At 43.1% G+C, this 20759-nt stretch overlaps 1 protein-coding gene across 1 annotated transcript in view; it reads left to right on the top strand.

Moving 5' to 3' along the window:
* The first annotated feature begins 11885 nt into the window (after nt 1-11885).
* PNPT1 (polyribonucleotide nucleotidyltransferase 1) overlaps nt 11886-20759 on the top strand; it is a 44316-nt gene continuing 35442 nt past the window's right edge. Inside the window, 5 exon segments of the mRNA XM_038395591.2 lie at nt 11886-12155; nt 14368-14428; nt 14712-14786; nt 15036-15141; nt 19780-19829. Coding sequence (XP_038251519.1) covers nt 11950-12155; nt 14368-14428; nt 14712-14786; nt 15036-15141; nt 19780-19829 — 498 coding nt within the window. The 5' untranslated portion in view covers nt 11886-11949.

The following is a 20759-nucleotide window of genomic DNA, read 5'->3' as shown; positions in this document are numbered from 1 at the left end:
TGTGGGGGTGCCTCAGTTTCCCCTATGCAGTTCTTACATATCTAGGTGATGGCATAAGGGTGTATGATCATTGCAGAGCCCTAGAGGGCAGGTGTGTGCAGGGGTCTGGACACAAGAAATGGCCAACACCATGTTTCCTGGCAACTGATGGCCTGGCTCTTCCCCCCTGCAAGGTGAGAGCTAAAGGGTTGAAGACAAAGAGATCAGGTGACCTCCTGGCCTGGGAAAGGGAAAAAGCCCAGAGGAGGAGGGGCTGGAGAGAGTTTCAGTTTGGGGCTGGCTGGGGACATGGAGCGAAGTGCAGACGTGGTTGTCTGGCTCACTGCCCCCCCAAAATGGACCCGGCTGAAGGATCCTGTTCTCTGTACCTACAAGCTCTGTTTTAGACCATGTTCCTGTCATCTAATAAACCTTCTGTTTTACTGGCTGGCTGAGAGTCACGTCTGACTGTGAAGTTGGGGTGCAGGACCCTCTGGCTTCCCCAGGAGCCCACCTGGACGGACTCACTGTGGGAAGCGCACGGAGGGGCAGAGGATGCTGAATGCTCTGAGGTCAGACCCAGGAAGGTGGAAGTTGTGTGAGCTGTGTGTCCTGAAGACAGTCTGCTCACATAAAGGAGACTTCCCCAGAGTCCTGACTGGCTTCATAGGGAGCAGTTCCAGAGCATCGCCCGGGGACTCCGTGACACCCATGGAATACAAATATAATTCCACTGATAGGTCCTGGGTCAATATAAATCATGAACCCTATGTTTGCCTTGCTCCAGAACTTCAAGGTGGAATTATCTGAATAGAATGGCTGATTGCATATTTTCTGAGTATTAAGTAGGGATCCTCTCTTGATTCTTCTTTTTCTTCTTCTGACACCTGAGGTTTAATCATCTTTTTCACTTTGAATATGAAACATAGTGTTTGGTTGGTTGGTTTTTTAACAAATTAAAATGTGAATCAGAATGTCTAAGTACATCACATTGCTCTGTGGAAAATAATTCAAATTACTATTGCTGTCAAGTGTGTCATATTCATATTAGTGCAAGATTATTATGGAAACTACATACTTTTATGACTGTATTGAAAGATTCTAAAGTTTTACAAAAACAATGAGGAGTTCGGTGGCACCTTAAAGACTAACCGATTTATTTGGGCATAAGCTTTCGTGGGTAAAAAACCCCACTTCTTCAGATGCATGGAGTGAAAATTACAGATGCAGGCATAAATATACTGACACATGAAGAGAAGGGAGTTACCTTAAAAGTGGAGAACCAGTGTTAAAAAGGCCAATTCAGTCAGGGTGAATGTGGACCATTCCCAGTATTGATGAGGAGGTGTCAATACCAAGAGAGAGAAAATTGCTTTTGTAGTGAGCCAACCACTCCTAGTCCCCAAATTATTCAACCCCAAATTAATAGTGTTAAATTTGCAAATGAATTGTAGCTCTGCAGTTTCTCTTTGAAGTCTATTTTTGAAATTTTTCTGTTGAAGGATGGTTACTTTTAAATCTGTTATTGAATGTCCAGGGAGATTGAAGTGTTCTCCTACTGGCTTCTGTATGTTACCATTCCTGATATTTGACTTGTGTCCATTTATTCTTTTACGTAGCAACTGTCCAGTTTGGCCTTCATAAAATATGCCTTCTGCCAGACTGAATTTTAGGAAGTGCACTGTAGTGAGATGGAAATCTTGTCTCCTTTCCCCACAGTGCAGCAGAAGCTTACCAGTTATATGCTATAATATACATTTCTGTATGTGCTGTTTTTGTATGTGCCTCTGTTTGCCAGAAGCTGGGAATGAGCAACAGGGGATGGATCACTTGATGATTACCTGTTCTGTTCATTCTCTCTGGGGCACCTGGCACTGGCCACTGTCAGAAGACAGGATACTGGGCTAGATGGATCTTTGGTCTGACCCAGTAGGGTCATTCTTATGTTCATATTTAGCCAATCATAACTTTTGTACTGATGCCTCACATGGCATATCATTGCAGTTTTGCAATATTGGTATCGATAATGTTATAAATGATCACCCATATTCCATGCAACATCATATGTTGATCTGTTATTACAGCAGAGGAGTACTTGTGGCACCTTAGAGACTAACAAATTTATTAGAGCATAAGCTTTCGTGAGCTACAGCTCACTTCATCGGATGCATTTGGTGGAAAAAACAGAGGAGAGATTTATATACACACACAGAGAACATGAAACAATGGGTTTATCATACACACTGTAAGGAGAGTGATCACTTAAGATAAGCCATCACCAGCAGCAGGGGGGGGGAAAGGAGGAAAACCTTTCATGGTGACAAGCAAGGTAGGCTAATTCCAGCATTAACAAGAATATCAGAGGAACAGTGGGGGGTGGGGTGGGGGGGAGAAATACCATGGGGAAATAGTTTTACTTTGTGTAATGACTCATCCATTCCCAGTCTCTATTCAAGCCTAAGTTAATTGTATCCAGTTTGCAAATTAATTCCAATTCAGCAGTCTCTCGTTGGAGTCTGTTTTTGAAGCTTTTTTGTTGAAGGATAGCCACTCTTAGGTCTGTAATCGAGTGACCAGAGAGATTGAAGTGTTCTCCAACTGGTTTTTGAATGTTATAATTTTTGACATCTGATTTGTGTCCATTCATTCTTTTACGTAGAGACTGTCCAGTTTGGCCAATGTATATGGCAGAGGGGCATTGCTGGCACATGATGGCATATTGGTAGATGTGCAGGTGAACGAGCCTCTGATAGTGTGGCTGATGTGATTAGGCCCTATGATGGTACCCCTGAATAGATATGTGAACAGAGTTGGCAACGGGCTTTGTTGCAAGGATAGGTTCCTGGGTTAGTGGTTCTGTTGTGTGGTGTGTGGTTGCTGGTGAGTATTTGCTTCAGATTGGGGGGCTGTCTGTAAGCAAGGACTGGCCTGTCTCCCAAGATGTGTGAGAGTGATGGGTCGTCCTTCAGGATAGTTTGTAGATCCCTGATGATGCGTTGGAGAGGTTTTAGTTGGGGGCTGAAGGTTAAAGCTTATGCTCTAATAAATTTGTTAGTCTCTAAGGTGCCACAAGTACTCCTTTTCTTTTTGCGAATACAGACTCTATCATGCATTCCTACAACTACAATACCCACCTGCTGAAGTGAAGAAACAGATTGACAGAGCCAGAAGAGTACCCAGAAGTCACCTACTACAGGACAGGCCCAACAAAGAAAATAACAGAACGCCACTAGCCATCACCTTCAGCCCCCAACTAAAACCTCTCCAACGCATCATCAAGGATCTACAACCTATCCTGAAGGACGACCCATCACTCTCACACATCTTGGGAGACAGGCCAGTCCTTGCTTACAGACAGCCCCCCAATCTGAAGCAAATACTCACCAGCAACCACACACCACACAACAGAACCACTAACCCAGGAACCTATCCTTGCAACAAAGCCCGTTGCCAACTCTGTTCACATATCTATTCAGGGGATACCATTATAGGGCCTAATCACATCAGCCACACTATCAGGGGCTCGTTCACCTGCGCATCTACCAATGTGATATATGCCATCATGTGCCAGCAATGCCCCTCTGCCATGTACATTGGCCAAACTGGACAGTCTCTACGTAAAAGAATGAATGGACACAAATCAGACGTCAAGAATTATAACGTTCAAAAACCAGTTGGAGAACACTTCAATCTCTCTGGTCACTCGATCACAGACCTAAGAGTGGCTATACTTCAACAAAAAAGCTTCAAAAACAGACTCCAACGAGAGACTGCTGAATTGGAATTAATTTGCAAACTGGATACAATTAACTTAGGCTTGAATAGAGACTGGGAATGGATGAGTCATTACACAAAGTAAAACTATTTCCCCATGGTATTTCTCCCCCCCCACCCCACCCCCCACTGTTCCTCTGATATTCTTGTTAACTGCTGGAATTAGCCTACCTTGCTTGTCACCATGAAAGGTTTTCCTCCTTTCCCCCCTCGCTGCTGGTGATGGTTTATCTTAAGTGATCACTCTCCTTACAGTGTGTATGATAAACCCATTGTTTCATGTTCTCTGTGTGTGTATATAAATCTCTCCTCTGTTTTTTCCACCAAATGCATCCGATGAAGTGAGCTGTAGCTCACAAAAGCTTATGCTCTAATAAATTTGTTAGTCTCTAAGGTGCCATAAGTACTCCTTTTCTTTTTGCGAATACAGACTAACACGGCTGCTACTCTGAAACCTATTACAGCAGAGTTTCTCATGAAAGTGTTGCGTAAGTGTGAGTTGGATGAAGTTGGGGTATGTATTGCTTTTCAGTGGCAGTTGGTGTGACATTGCACTCCATATGTTTTATGGAAATATGCTTATGAGTGTGAATATGATGTAACTGGAATATGCTTTATGCAAAAGATCTCTTGTAAGGTATCATAACAAAGGTTATAACCTACTGAATATATTCCTCCTATTTGTATGCATGTATCATTCTTGTATCTGAAGCTAGAAATATGAAATATAACTTTGAGGTCCTACTGTAATTATACAAAGTGTGGGCCATTAATGGTGGTTTAGAATCTTGATGGCTACCATTGACTAGGACAATTGGTTGTAAATGGTTTATTTATCTGCAAACCTTCCAGTGTAGGTGCGGGCCAACCCAGAAAGAATGGAGATTAGGGGTTTTACAGTGATATGTGATCATGTCAGATGATACTGGAATCCATCTTAATCCTTGTACTTTTCCATTGATGAGGCGGGGGTGGGAACAAGCACAGGCAAAAGATTCCCACCTTATGCCAAAGCTATAGAAGGGGGTGGAGCAGGACAAAAGGGGCTGCCAGTCATGAGAAAACCCCTGCTTATCACCTGAAATGTCTGTTGGAACTAACAAGGATTGTACCCGGGAAAGGATTGGGCCCAGACTAGGAAAGTGTCTAGTCTGCGAAAGAAGCTTATTGGAACATCTTTGAGGGTGAGATATTACCTGTAATCAATTTCTTAGTGTATTAGGCTTAGACTTGCATATTTTGTTTTATTTTGCTTTGTGACTTACTTTGTTCTGGCTGTTATTAATTGAAACCACTTAAATCCTACTTTTTATACTTAATAAAATAACTTTTGTTTATTAATAAACCCACAGTAAGTGATGAATACCTGGGAGAGCAAACAGCTGTGCACATCTGTCCATCAGTGATATAGAGGACGAACAATTTACAAATTTACCCTGTATAAGCTTTATACAGAGTAAAACAGATTTATTTGGGGTTTGGATCCTATTGGGAACTGGGTATCTGGGTGCTGGAGATAGGTGACTGCTGAGCTGTTATTAGTTAAAGTCTACAGCTTTGGGAGCATGGCCCAGACCCTGGGTCTGTGTTGCAGCAGGCTTGTGTGTCTGGTTCAACAAGGCAGACTCTGGAGTCACAAGTTGGCAGGGAAAACAGGCTCAGAGGTAATTTCAACACATCAGGTGACAGTCCCAAGGGGATCTCTGTGACCGAACCCATCACAGTTGGAAATGGAAGTGAATACCTAATGGAGTGCTGGAATGTGTTACCAACAGCTTTGTAGGGGATGCGAAGGAATCAAAGAATACTTGAAACTTTTTAAACGTATTTTCATTCTTTCCAGCTGTCTCTAAACAAAGTTTTTGTTTGTGTTAATACTATATTGTATATGTTTATGCATTCTATAGACACAAAGTGACTATGATCTTTTAACCTTATTTCCTAAAAATGAAAAGTTAAGTTGCTGTTGTTTCCAATTTTTTAATGGTGCAATATCTAGAAGAGAATTCACATGAGCCTAGTATTAGAAATTTGGGCTTCAATCCTGCAAAACCTGAAGCAGGTGCTTATTTTTATGTATGTGAATAGTCCCATTGAACTCAATGAGACTATTCATGTGTGCAAATGTTTTTATAAATGTGGACTTTGAAGGCACAATTTAGCCCCTCTTAAGGGTTTCATAAACCCACCCATAGCACCTACAAACTGTGGGCAGGGAGAAACAACCACATGACTTGGCTTCTTCTAAATGTAATCACTATAAAATATTGTTGTAACAGTGTTCAGCTTTAGACAAATTGTTTATTATAGAATCACCTGCAATGGACTAAAGGCTGGTGATTTTAATGAGAGATAATGATGAAGATTGAAAAATCACCTTTCAGATAATGGGTCATTCATCTGCAATAGAGCTAACATGATTCAGGAAACGTGGCGAAGTTTCTTGCTTTGCCACCTAAATGCATTTTTGTATCAAACTATAATTATACCAGTGAATCCTGAATTTGGAAGAAGATAACAATCCCTTGCTCAGGTCAAATCACAAGTTTATGGATTGTTTATCTTCTGATATGCCTTCTGCATGACTTGTCAAAGGATAAGAAGCATGCTGGCACTGAAAAAAAATTAGCAGTTGGGACAGTTTTCCCAGACAGTAATTTTGATTTTTGGAAATGCAGCCCTAAGATAGAAACATCGTGTTGAGACAATGCAGAAAAACATTTGTAAACAAGTAAAATAAAAAATAGTATCATGACCAATCTTGGAATAATCTGCATTACATTTCTTATAAAATCGCCTCCAGATTTTAATTCATGTTAATGCTAGATGACAAATGAAGTTAGGATAATGCACAATAGTTTGTATTAATTTAGTCATGCATGAATTTCAATGGTGGCATGATCATGCCTTTGTGCTCACACTACTGTTCATTCATGCTCACATTAAATAATAATTTTGTACAAGTGAGCAATAATTTCACTGTCCAAAGAGCAATTAACAGATGTAAAACTATATATCTATTCACATGGGTATACTATTTTGTTGTATTCTGAACACACACAAACATACAGCAAATGCTTTCTCTGGAAAATGTCTGTGTTATGCAATAATATATATCATAGTTTTTAATATAGCACTTTTTATGCACTGCTTTTCAAATGAGGCTAAAGCCATGTCTATACCAGGAGCACCAGGAATACCAATATACTATACTGGCAAAATGCTGCAAGCATGGATGCAGCTTATATCACAGCAAAACTGCACTCTTGCTGGTATCACTTATTCCAGCCCTTCTGAGTGAAATCAACTATACTGGCAAAAGTGCAGTTTTGCTAGTATAACTAGGAGATCTACACTAGTAACTTTTAGCAGCACAAGTATGTTGGTCAAGTATCACACCTCTTGTCAAAGCTAAATCCCCACTCTGTATTGAGTGCAGGAAGTAGGAGCCCGCAAGGATTTTAAAAATTAATACTTGCCACTCCAGGCTTGTATTACACTCCCAAGGTTACAGCTTTTCTCCGACCTTGGCTTGGTAAATGCTGCCACCACCAAAATGCAAAAAAACCCCTTTGAACCCAGGAAGGAGCACTTGGGAATTCCTCCCTGTGGGGTACCCTTAGCGCTTTCACCCCACCCCACTCCCGGGAAAGAGCTGAGAAAGAAAACAAATGAAATTAGCTGTGCTAACAGCTAATCAAACTACATGCACAAACCTCTTTGGACATCAGAAATCCAATCCTGTTCTTAAAAAAGGTAACTTTTATTAAAAACAAAAAGGAAAAAATTACTTCTGGAACTTAGGCATTTTGCTAGATCTTAAAAGGAACGATTACAAAAATTAAGCTTCCAAAATAATTTTCTTGGGGGTTCAACTTAAAGCAAACAAAAGCATCAGGGGTTAGGACAGAGGAGATTCACAAACCAAAATAAGGGGTTAGCACAGAGGAGATCCACAAACCAAAATAAGAAATAAACCTAATAGCGTATAACTAAACATTCCCTATCCAAATTCTTTCTCTAGGTATGGAAGATACTTTTTCATACCTGGTTCAAACCTTACACAGCATTTCTGCTTATAGCATTGCTGCTCCGTGTCCTTGCAGCCCAGAGAACAATGGAGAGACAAAGGGAAAGATATTTTCCCCATTTTAAAAAGTTCTAGTCTTCCCATTGGCTCTTTTGGTCAGGTGCCCACTACCTTTTCTTTACCTGGGGACCTTTTCCAGGTAAGCCAGCAGCCACCAAGAGGAACTTTATAGCTAACTGGCTGGCTGGGTGGCCATAAAAGGAAGTTCTCCCCCCCCACACACACTTTATTTATCACACCTCTTCACACCCCGACCAACATAGTTATGCTGGCAGAAATCAGTAGTGTAGACATGGCCTAAGTATCATTATCTCTGTTTTATAGATGGAAAAAACGAGGAACAGAGAGATGAAGTGACATGCCCAAGTCACACAGCAGCTCAGTGACAACTGGAATAACACCCAGGTCTCTTGATACAAAATGCAGTGCCATGATTGCTAGATGATGCTACTCCACCTTTTGCCAATGACAATTTTAAGAAATGAATGATTAATGAAAATCATTAGGAGCTTGGTATTCTAATTTTTATAAATAATGTCTTCTTCAGGTTCACATCAGGAAAAAATAACTCAAAAAGATGCATAGTTTTTTCCTTTCAAGCTTGAGTTTAATCTACAGACACTTAGCTTGCTCAAAAAAGCAGAGGATATGAACTCTTCTGACAATAAAGTAGGTATATTATTTTAGTCCTAGATTGTATCTACATTAGGCTCTGCCAAAAATATCCCACCATTGCTACTATTGGTCAGTGACAGCACTAGTATAGACAGGATCTAAGGAAGCCACTGGCATTTTAACCATAATGTCTTCTAACCATGTTTACAGTAGTCTAGATGACCTGGGGATTAAAACGTCAACTACCAGCACCTTATTTATACTAGGGCTCCAACAGTTATTGCCACCAGTGGAGATGAATCAGCAATAGCAATGGTACAAAAAGTCTCATGGTACGGTGTCCTCTTTATATTAAATATTTGTGTTTTTCTTTACAATCAGTTTGCATTTGTCCAAACTGAATCTCATATTTATTTATTTTTACCCACAGAGACCTGTTCCTGAGAGGTGCTGAGGTTCTGCTGTTCTTATCAACATCATTGTGATGTTTAGAAGTTCTCACGCTCAGGTCAAGATTAGTTTATTAAACAGACGTGAATTCTCTGTCCTCACTATCTGGTATCTTTTATGATCTTCAGCCCAAAGGGAATAAGCTATAGCATTATACGCACTTCTAGATTGGTACAATTGCATTCATGCTAGGGGGTTGTACTGCTTGAACTATACTAGAACAGTGGTTCTCAAACTTTTGTACTGGTGACCCCTTTCACATAGAAAGCCACTGAGTGTGACCCGTTCTTATAAATTAAAAACACTTTTTATATATTTAACACCATTATAAATGCTGGAGGCAAAGCGGGGCTTGGGGTGGAGGCTGACAGCTCGCAGCCACCCATGTAAGAACCTTGTGACCCCCTGAAGGGTCCCAACCCCCAGTTTGAGAACCCCTGCACTAGAACCTCAGAGTTACAAATTGACCAGTCAACCACACACCTGATTTGGAACTGGAAGTACGCAATCAGGCAGCAGAGACAAGACCAAAAAAAAAAAGCAAATACAGTACAGTACTGTGTTAAATGTAAACTACTAAAAAAATAAAGGGAAAGCAGCATTTTTCTTCTGCATAGTAAAGTGTCAAAGCTGTATTAAATCAATGATCAGTTGTAAACTTTTGAAAGAACTTTTGAAAGAATAATGTTTTGTTCAGAGTTACGACCATTTCAGAGTTACGAACAACCTCCATTCCCAAAGTGTTCGTAACTCTGAGGTTCTACTGGTTTCTGAATCAGACAAGTTATAGCTATACAAAAACTCTGAGTGTATGAGCCCTAAGTGGCAAAGACCAAGAAGATTCTGTCCGCTCAGAAGTCATTTTCCTTTGTGAAAATACAGTAATAATTTCTTTAGAAATTAAGGTTACTTGAGGTGTCATGGGGAGAGCTGCCCTGTGCATAGAAGAATGCTTCTATCCTGGCTGAGATACAATTTAATGGTGATGGTGACAATTGTACCTCTTGGTAATGGGCAAAAGCTCTTATTATTTACCTAGTAATTTGGGCAAAAATTATTTAATAAAATGTAACTTTACAGTGCGCTACATGGAGTGGTTTAAACTTAATGTGATAAATAAAGGTGGAGGAGGGTTAGCTATAAAATCCCTTTTAGTAGCTGTTCACTACTTGCTTTACTTGTAAAGGGTTTAAAAAAAAGCCCATAGGTAAAAGGAAGGGAGTGGGCACCTGACCATAAGAGCCAGTGGGAAGGAAAAATCTTTCCCTTTATCTGTCTGTGGTTGTTCTCCCAGAGAGCAGAGACAGGGCTGGAGCTATGCTGTAAAAAGCTGTAAACCAGGTATGAAAATCACCAGATCATACCTAGAAACTACTCAATTTGAAACCCCAGATATGTAAGTAGATCAGGAAATGTCTAGAAAGATGCCATTAGGTTTATCTCTTTTATTTCTTTATGGCTTGTGGACTCCTCTGTGCTAATCCCAAATGCTTTTGTTTTGCTTGTAACCATTAAGCTGGACCTCAAGAAAACCATTATTGATGCTTAATTATTATATTTGCTCTCTTTAAATCTGGCAAAAAGCCTAAGTTCCAGATGTAATTTTTTCCTTTTTGTTTTTAATAAAATTTACCTTTTTTAAGAACAGGATTGGAGGGTTTTGTGTCCTAAAAGGTTTGTGCACACGTTGGTTAATTAGCTGGTGGCAACAACTGATTTCCTTTGTTTTCTTTCTCAGCTCTTCTTCGGAGGGGATGGACGGGTGAAAGGGCTTGACGGTACCCCATAGGAGGAATTCCCAAGTGCACCTTCCTGGGTCAAAAAGGTTTTTTTGCAGTAGGGTGGTGATAGCATCCAAGGTCAGAGAGAAGCTGTAACCTTGGGAGATTAATATCAGCCTGAAGTGGCCAGTATTAATTTTTAGAATCCTTGCAGGCCCCACCTTCTGCACTTGAAGTGCCAGAGTGGGGAATCAGCCTTGACACTTAAAAATCCTGTAACACTCCGGGAATGATAGGGTACTGACAGACTCTGAAACAAAAAAGCCTCTTTCACCACAAATGCTAAATCAAGGAAATAACCTTATTAGTAATAAGCCCCATGTACATATAATTCATCTCACTCTAGAATCCCTTTAAAAGAACAGTGAAAATTAACCGTAGTCTCTATACTGGAGATAGATGGGTGATTTTTCTGGGGGAGGGTATCTGTGTTTGGGGGCATATGGGCGATTTTGCAGGGGGTCAGCTCCCTCCCAGAGCCTGCACCCTGCAACCCCTCACGCACCTAATCTCTGCCCCAGCCTTGAACCACTTCCCACTCCCAAAACCCCTCATCCCTGCCCCCCCAGAGTCCACACTCCCAGCCCACAGCCTGTACCCCCTCCCACACCCCGACTCACTGCCCCAGCTCAGAGCCCCCTCCCATACTCCAAATCCCTCAGCTCACCCCGCAAGTGGAGCCCCCTCCTGTACCATAAACTCCTTATCCTCCGCCCCACCCCAGAGCCCTCACTCCCAGCCGGAGCCCTCACCCCCTCCCGCACCCCGACCCCCTGCCCCAGGCCAGTGAAAATGAGCGAGTGAGGGAAGATTCAAGACGGAAAGAGGAGGACGGAGTGAGCAGAGAGCAGGGCCTTGGAGAAGGGGTGAGGCGGAGACGAGCATGTTCAGTTTTTTGCAATTAGAAAGTTGCCAACTCTGTCTCTGGGGGAAGTTAGTGTTTGGCAGTGGGTCTGCGCTTAGTACCAGGGATCAACGCTGCCCGATGGCAACAGCCCAGGCCGCAGGCCCAGAGCAGACTGCGGTTGCTGAGCCCGCCCTCAGGGGATGTCCCTCGCTGTCCGCCATAGCAAGGCGCTGCCACCAGGGGGCCCTGGCCCCGGGATTAGTTCCGAGTGGAATCGAAGCTCGGCCGACTGCGGCTGGCGGCCCCGCGCTCACGGGAGCCAATGGAGCTCGGCTTTGCTCCGCTAGAGCTCAGCCTCTGAGCCAATCGGCTGGGGCCTTGTAGCGCAGCTGCCAGGCCGTGACCCTGGTGTCATGGCCGCCTGCAGGGGGTGCCAGGTCTGCTGCCGCGCTGGGCTCAGGAAGCTGGCCGCGGCCGGCAGTTTCCGCCTGCTGCTCGGCACCATGAGGCGTTGGCTGGGACCGGGCGCTCGGCTGGTACGGCTGGCCCAGGCCCGAGGCTTGCAGGGCGGCGCCGGAGCCGGAGCCTACAAGGTGGCGTCGGTGGACGTGGGGAGCAGGTAACGAGGGGGCCGCCGGGAGAAAGCAGCGTCCGCTCGGGGGACTCAATCCCCGCTCTTCACCGGACCGGGGACCGTCTCCTTTCTCCCTGTATCCTGGGGCTTGGGCCTGGCCGCCGCGCCAGCCACGTCTTCCCGCTGCCCCAGAGCCCTCTGCTCTCTCCTAGATTAGCAGCTCTCCTCTCTGTCCTGCGGCCTCCCATCCCGAGCCCCCGCCCCCTCTCAGAACAGCCCTCCTCGCTGCCCTGTGTCTTCCACCCTCCCTCAGAATATTCCCCCTCGCTGCCCTGCGCCCCGAGCCCCCTGCCCTCTTCTAGAACAACTCCCCTTGCTGCCCTGTGGGGTCAGCCCCACTCCCACCCGGAACAGCCCCCCTCGCTGCTCTGTGGCCTGCTCCCCTGCCCCTTCCAGAACATCTCCCTTTCACTGCCCTGCTCTCTCCCAGAACAATTCCTCCTATAGGTGTTCTCTCCTCCCACCCCCCACCATGGTTTGTCACTTTCTTCTTCCTCTGACTCCAGGATCGCTTCCCATCTGGGTATGGCCCCTTGATTTCTGCTCCTCACTGCCCATTCATGTCCAATGTCTGCTGAGAAGTGTGTGTTGGTGGGGAGAGACGGGTCTGTGTAGCTTTATTTCAACCATCCCTTTTCCAACCCACAATCTCCAATATGCGGCTAGAGGAGCCAGAGATGAACAATAATTGCTAAACACATTGTTTAAAATCCACTGGTCTCCTTTCCTTTTTATGCCTGGCCTTATTGCATACAGTTGATGCACTGCTTTTCAGTAGCCCTTGCAATACCTTGTCATGGCGATAAAGTGATTTGCAATTAAAATCCTCCCATCACATTGACTAAGGAGGTTTATGTCATGGTGGTATTGGTGCTGGGTTATGCTGGGTACCTTTATAAACTAGGAAAGTATTAAGGTTAAGTATTAAGCCATTTAAGGTAAAAGTATTTCAGAAATAACCATCCAGATGTGGACTTTTCCTGCAGTTTAAAATTTAGTGGCTGACTCCCTTTCCCCACGTTTGATTGATAAATTTCATCAGAGGAGCTGTTTGAAAGTTTTAGAAATAACTAGGGGCCTGATACAAAGTCCACGGAAGTCAGTGGAAAAGCTCCAGTTGATTTCAGTGGGTGTTAAATCAGGCCCTAAATCAATTGAAGTAAATAAGAAAATTGAATGTCATTTGAACTTTTTTTTCCACTACACTCTCCCATACATAACTGCCAAATAATGGGCATAGTCTTACCTGTAAATGTAAAAATATGTGTATCAGATCTTCCCCTGCACTTTTTCCATTAAAGTACTGTCTACTGTCACTGAGAAAAAGTGTTTGTGTGGGGTGTAAATGTGTTACTTTTTGCCTTGCATATATACACCCTCTCATTTTGTGTTGATTTTTTTTAAACATTTAATACATACTCCATGAAGAATAATAGCCCTTAATAGAACTCTTAAAACTCTGAAGTGTAGGGGAGACTTGCTGGTTTCCAATAGAATATAGAGCCTTTCATCTCTAAATCAGTGGTTCAAATCTAGCCAAATTCTGTACAGAGGAAGATGTTACTTTCTGGCTCTTACTTTGCAGATATGAGAACTCTTGTTCCACATGACTTGCTACCTGTTGCAGATGGCAGTCATAGCAGAGAAGTATGGGATGGAATTAGTTTGGAGATTAAGGGTTTGTCAACATTCCCCTGCAGTTCAGAGGAGGGTGGGGAGAATAGCAGTGCACTCCAAAATGTTGTGCTGTAACTCCCCCATGTAGCCTACTTCAAACAGGATTACATTAATGCAAGCTAGGAACCTCTTAGTTCATGCCCACAGCATCTGCACAGAACAGTTACAGCACGGAACTTCGGTGCACACTCCTATTCACACCCCACCCCATTGTCCAAACTACAGGGCAGTGTAGATGTAGCTTCAATTTTCCTTTCATCATAGAAGGCGGTCACTTCGGGAATTGAGGCAAAATTGCTGAACATTAGGGAAGCTTGTACTCTTATTTCCTATTCTGTGGATAGATAGAGGGCTTCAGCATCCAGACTTGTCAAAGCCAGTTTCTATCATGAATAGTAAATATAATCAATATTTTCTAAAAATATGAAACATAAAATATGAATGTATAGTAGTTAAATAGAGAGGTGTTGATAAACTGATCCTCATTTGTCACTAATGGCAGATATCTTCTTTTTAACAGAAAGTTGGAAATTTCCTCTGGAAAACTGGCCAGATTTGCTGATGGATGTGCTGTAGTGCAGGTAAAAAAATCTATGCAAACTCAAAATGTGTAAGTCAACTTGGATAAATGTACAGTTTTTCGTTGAGATGTCTCAGCCATGTATGGTAATTGGACTCCCTACTGGATCCACAGCTAGCTACTGCATAGAAAAAAAAACTTTATTAGGTTTCCAGAAGCCTCACCAGTGCACTGTAGATTCATGTTTTCTCTTCACTTGGAAAATTCTCTACTGAGAAATGAAACTAAATGATACATTTATGAAAATATCTTTTCTAAAAGTAATTTCACTGTTTTTAATCAAGTTAGGTGATACATCAGTGATGGTCACAGCAGTCAGTAAAACAAAGCCTTCTCCATCTCAGTTCATGCCATTGGTGGTGAGTACTAATTGTAATTACACAAACTGCCCAAATTGATAACTATAAATAATGGTAGAGAAGTAGAACTTGAGTCCTCAGATATTTCAGTTGGATTTTAATGTAAATTGTTTTGTCTCTGGTTACACCAAATAGAATATTCAGCTATTAAATTCAGATGTGTTGTCAACTCTTACCTTTTTTATAAGTATATTTAAGAGAGAGCAGTAATTACAGTTTTGTTTATTAATCCCTTTTTTGTTGTATAAGGTTGACTATCGCCAGAAAGCTGCTGCAGCAGGAAGGATTCCCACAAACTACCTTAGAAGAGAACTTGGTTCCACTGATAAAGAAATTCTTACAAGCAGAGTAATAGGTATGACAAAAGACTGAGAAGACAGTGTCCAGTACTTTTTTTGTTGTTTGTAATATCCTCATTGAAAGTTTGAAAAGAGAGGGCTACCTGTAACCATTGTTTTCAGTGAATATTGCCTCTTCAGGAGTTTTGAGAGAAGCTCATGCCTTAAAGAGCTGCAAATTTCAGAACCATTTAAAAACAATGTCCGTTGGGCTGCATATACATTCCCTATATGAAAGCCCAAAATACAGTAAAAGCTGTTTTATCCAGCATGTTGGGGAAATGGGGGGGTGCTAGTAAGTGAAAAATGCTGGTTATCTAAGAGGGACGGAGTTTGGGAGGGGGCATGGAGTGCCAGATCCAGGGGGCACTCAACTCCAGCAGCTCCACGCAAGCGATGACCTGTCCCAGCTGCTCCTAGGCAGAGGCGCGGTAGGCAGCTCTGTGCGGTGCTCCTGCTCTGCCTGAGCGCTGGCTCCACAGCTCCCATTGGCTGGGAACTGTGGCCAATGGGAGCTGTGGGGGTGATGCCTGTGAGCAGAGGCAGCAAGCAGCTGGGTCAAGTCACCACTTGCAGACCCCCCCAGGATCCGGCACCTCGAGCTCCCTCCCATGCCCCAATCCCCTGCCCCAAGCTCCCTCCCGCACACAAACTCCCTCCCAGAACCCGCATTCCCTCTCCTCCCATGCTGCAAACCCCGGCCCCTTATCCCCTCCTGCACTCGGAACCCCTCATGGCCATTCCTCCGCCTAGGGGCAGCAGGGACATGTCGCCACTTCCGGGGAGCCAAGAGGAGCCAGGTAGGGAGCCTGCTGGTCCCGTGCCAACTGACTATAAACTGAACTTTCTATGAAGATTAGAAATGCTGGTTTATAGAGCTTTCCGGTTAGTACAGGCCATGATAACACAGCTTTTACTAAAAAGAAAAGGAGTACTTGTGGCACCTTAGAGACTAACAAATTTATTAGAGCATAAGCTTTCGTGAGCTACAGCTCACTTCATCGGATGCATTTGGTGGAAAAAACAGAGGAGAGATTTATATATACACACACACACACACAGAGAACATGAAACAATGGGTTTATCATACACACTGTAAGGAGAGTGATCACTTAAGATAAGCCATCACCAACAGCGGGGGGGGGGGGGAAGGAGGAAAACCTTTCATGGTGACAAGCAGGTAGGCTAATTCCAGCAGTTAACAAGAATATCAGAGGAACAGTGGGGGGTGGGGTGGGAGGGAGAAATACCATGGGGAAATAGTTTTACTTTGTGTAATGACTCATCCATTCCCAGTCTCTATTCAAGCCTAAGTTAATTGTATCCAGTTTGCAAATTAATTCCAATTCAGCAGTCTCTCGTTGGAGTCTGTTTTTGAAGCTTTTTTGTTGAAGTATAGCCACTCTTAGGTCTGTGATCGAGTGACCAGAGATTGAAGTGTTCTCCAACTGGTTTTTGAATGTTATAATTCTTGACGTCTGATTTGTGTCCATTCATTCTTTTACGTAGAGACTGTCCAGTTTGGCCAATGTACATGGCAGAGGGGCATTGCTGGCACATGATGGCATATATCACATTGGTAGATGCGCAGGTGAACGAGCCTCTGATAGTGTGGCTGATGTGATTAGGCCCTATGATGGTATCCCTGAATAGATATGTGGACAGAGTTGGCAACGGGCTTTGTTGCAAGGATAGGTTCCTGGGTTAGTGGTTCTGTTGTGTGGTGTGTGGTTGCTGGTGAGTATTTGCTTCAGATTGGGGGGCTGTCTGTAAGCAAGGACTGGTCTGTCTCCCAAGATCTGAGAGAGCGATGGCTCGTCCTTCAGGATAGGTTGTAGATCCTTGATGATGCGTTGGAGAGGTTTTAGTTGGGGCTGAAGGTGATGGCTAGTGGCGTTCTGTTGTTTTCTTTGTTGGGCCTGTCCTGTAGTAGGTGACTTCTGGGTACTCTTCTGGCTCTGTCAATCTGTTTCTTCACTTCAGCAGGTGGGTACTGTAGTTGTAGGAATGCATGATAGAGATCTTGTAGGTGTTTGTCTCTGTCTGAGGGGTTGGAGCAAATGCGGTTATATCGTAGCGCTTGGCTGTAGACAATGGATCGAGTGGTATGATCTGGATGAAAGCTAGAGGCATGTAGGTAGGAATAGCGGTCAGTAGGTTTCCGATATAGGGTGGTGTTTATGTGACCATCGCTTATTAGCACCGTAGTGTCCAGGAAGTGGTGATGTTGTTGGTGATGGCTTATCTTAAGTGATCACTCTCCTTACAGTGTGTATGATAAACCCATTGTTTCATGTTCTCTGTGTGTGTGTGTGTGTGTGTATATATATAAATCTCTCCTCTGTTTTTTCCACCAAATGCATCCGATGAAGTGAGCTGTAGCTCACGAAAGCTTATGCTCTAATAAATTTGTTAGTCTCTAAGGTGCCACAAGTACTCCTTTTCTTTTTGCGAATACAGACTAACACGGCTGCTACTCTGAAACAGCTTTTACTGTATCTGATAGCTTGTGAGATTTCTTCTTTGCTACTAAGATTGGGATTTCTCGTGCCTCAGCCTAGAGGGACATCATCTCCTGGAGCTAATCATTTGTCAGGAGAGATGAAAGAAGAGGCAACTGAATTGTTTTCTGGAAAGGTAGGAAAAAAAGGAGACAGACAGTTTGGCCCAAATGTATCCTCCTCGCACCTTCCTCATTGTCTGAAAAATAGTGTCCAAGGTGCCCAAAACTTGTCTTTTGAATGAGATAATGGAACCATGAGGCTCAGTGTTTTCTAAAACTAGCAGGACTTAATAGACAATCTGAAGATGGGATAGGGTTCTGAATAGACTAAGCCCCAATCAGTGTGCAGAGGTGTATTAATAAATCAGGTTGAAAATCAAAATAAAAAAAAATGCAACATGTGCTTAACTTCACCATTCAGTTGTGTTGCTTTTCATTACATGTCATCTTATTACAAGCTCTCTAGAGCTAGCACTTTCTCTTTTATGTCTGTAAAGCATCTACACATTCATACTGCTACTAATAAATCATCATATTTTCAAAACGTTTTCTTTTCAGCAGCAGGAAAAGAACCATGAGAGCATTATTGAACTCCTTATGCTTCCATCCTTCAAAAGTCAGTTTGGACATGTGCATGGTTACTGATTTTTAGTGTTTTCAAAGCCCATGGCACTGAGATTCATCCTCTTAAATAGGAATCCATAGAGGCAGTTCTAACTGGACAAAAATGGCAATTTTTCATATTGATGTTGTTTTAATGGCTTTTTTAAAAACTTCATTATTGTTGCCTGGATCCTTGATGCAGTTTCTGGAATAAGATTTACTTTACGCTGACCGTAAAGCAGCAGAGCAAGGATATTGTAGGGTTATTTCTGTATAAACAATTTATTTTTCTTGGTTAGTTTAAAAAAGATAATCTAGGTGAGACTTCCAAGTATAACAATTTTTAGGCAGGTCAATTTGGTTTTAATCTGAAGTATTGTAATTTAAACCATTGAAATGTATTTATTATTTTATATAAGGGGAAGCTTAGCTATGTACAAAGTTTATTACTAACTGTGACAGGAATAGCATAGTAGATCAGACCACTGGTACATTGTCAGGTATCCTGTCCTTGTTAGTAGCAGTTATGTGCTTCGGAGGAAAACGCTAGAATTCGCTATACCGGACAACTGTGAAATAACCTGCTCATAGAGCAGAGGTGGGCAGACTACGGGACCGTCCTGCGCAGCCCCATAGCTCCCGGCTGGGGAGGCTAGCCCCCGGCCCCTCCCCTGCTGTTCCTGCTCCCTTGTAGGTCTCTTGTAGGTGGCTTGCACCCGCCCACCTCCCAGGCTTTCCAATAAGCCTTCCTGCTGCTCTGAGTGGCATGGTAACGGGGCAGGAGGTCCCAGGGGACAGGAGGCGGTCAGATGGGGCAGTCAGGAGACAGGGAGCAGGGGGGATTGATAGGCCTTGGGGTTGGGGGTCCTGTGGGGGGGACGATAGGGAGCAGGGGGGTTGGATGGGGGTGGAGTCCCGGGGGGGTGGTTAGGGGTGGGGGGTCCCGGCAGGAGGTGGTCAGGGGACAAGGAGAACAGGGGGTTGGATGGTTTGGGGGGGGCAGTCAGGGGGCGGGAAGTGGGAGGGGGCCAGGCAGTTTGCGGAGGCACAGCCTTCCCTACCTGGCCCTCTGTACTGTTTCGCAACCCCGATGTGGCCCTCTGGCCAAAAAGTTTGCCTACCCCTGTCATAGAGGAAGCTTCTTCCTAATTCCCATTGCTTAGTGACTGGCGTGCATCTTGAAGCATGAAGGATTATGTCCCTAATATTTTATCGTATCTAATGTGACAGTGAATATTATCACTATCCATGTACATGTCTAATCCTTTTTTGAATGCTGCTCAGGTCTTAGACTCAATATCCTTTGGCAAAGAATTCCACAAGTTAATTAGGCGTTGTTTCTAAACATTTTAAATGGGTTGGTTGTCAGTTTCTTTGGATAACTCTCTTGTTTTTTAATATGAGGGGAAAATAAAGATTTCCCAAATTTTGTCTTTGTCATTTATTACTGAATATATGTCTATCATTTACTTCTTTCATCCACTTTCTCCTATAAACAGTCATAATCTTAATCTCTGCATTTATGAAAGTTTTTAAATGTTTTTTACAGATCGATCAATTAGGCCACTCTTCCCAGCAGGCTACTATTATGATACACAGGTGGGTTCATTATTTTTAGTGATAGTCATAGTTCTGTGGGAGCCAAAAGAAAACTGTTTTGGGCAAGCTTCCAAATTGGGTTAATGTTTTGCAAAATAGTGTTAACTGTTGGTGCAGTTGAAGGATTAACAGCAGCCTTCTTTAATCGTTCAGTAAATAATATTGCTTAACACAGACCAACTACTCATTGCTCCAAGGAAAGCTTTTCTTTGGAACTGATCTGAATTCAGACTCACTATCACAAAGAAATGAGTGGGATTTATTCTCTGGGAGAAAGTAATTTAACTAGCTAGGAGTCGTAATTCCTGCTTGGTAATATTTTAGATGAAACTATATTTATGTTGCATGTCAAGTAGAAGAGGCTATTCAACAACCTTAAGTCAAAAAGAAAAGGAGTACTTGTGGCACCTTAGAGACTAACAAATTTATTTGAGCATAAGCTTTCGTGAACTACACCTCACTTCATCGGATGCATTCGGTGGAAAATACAGTGGGGAGATTTATATACATAGAGAACATGAAACAATGGGTGTTGCCATGCATGCTGTAACCAGAGTGATCACGTAAGATGAGCTATTAACAGCAAGAGAGCGTGGGGGAGGGGGAACCTTTTGTAGTGATAATCAAGGTGGGCCATTTTCAGCAGTTGACAAGAACGTCTGAGGAGCAGTGGGGGTGGGGGGGGATAAACATGGGGAAATAGTTTTACTTTGTGTAATGACCCATCTACTCCCAGTCTCTATTCAAGCCTAAGTTAATTGTATCCAGTTTACAAATTAATTCCAATTCAGCAGTCTCTCGTTGGAGTCTGTTTTTGAAGAATTACCACTTTTAGGTCTGTAATTGAGTGACCAGAGAGATTGAAGTGTTCTCCAACTGGTTTTTGAATGTTATAATTCTTGACGTCTGATTTGTGTCCATTTATTCTTT

Source organism: Dermochelys coriacea, chromosome 3, assembly GCF_009764565.3.
Source record: "Dermochelys coriacea isolate rDerCor1 chromosome 3, rDerCor1.pri.v4, whole genome shotgun sequence".
NCBI lineage: Eukaryota > Metazoa > Chordata > Testudines > Dermochelyidae > Dermochelys > Dermochelys coriacea.
Note: the sequence above shows the minus strand (reverse complement) of the source record. Positions and strands in the feature narration are given on the sequence as shown.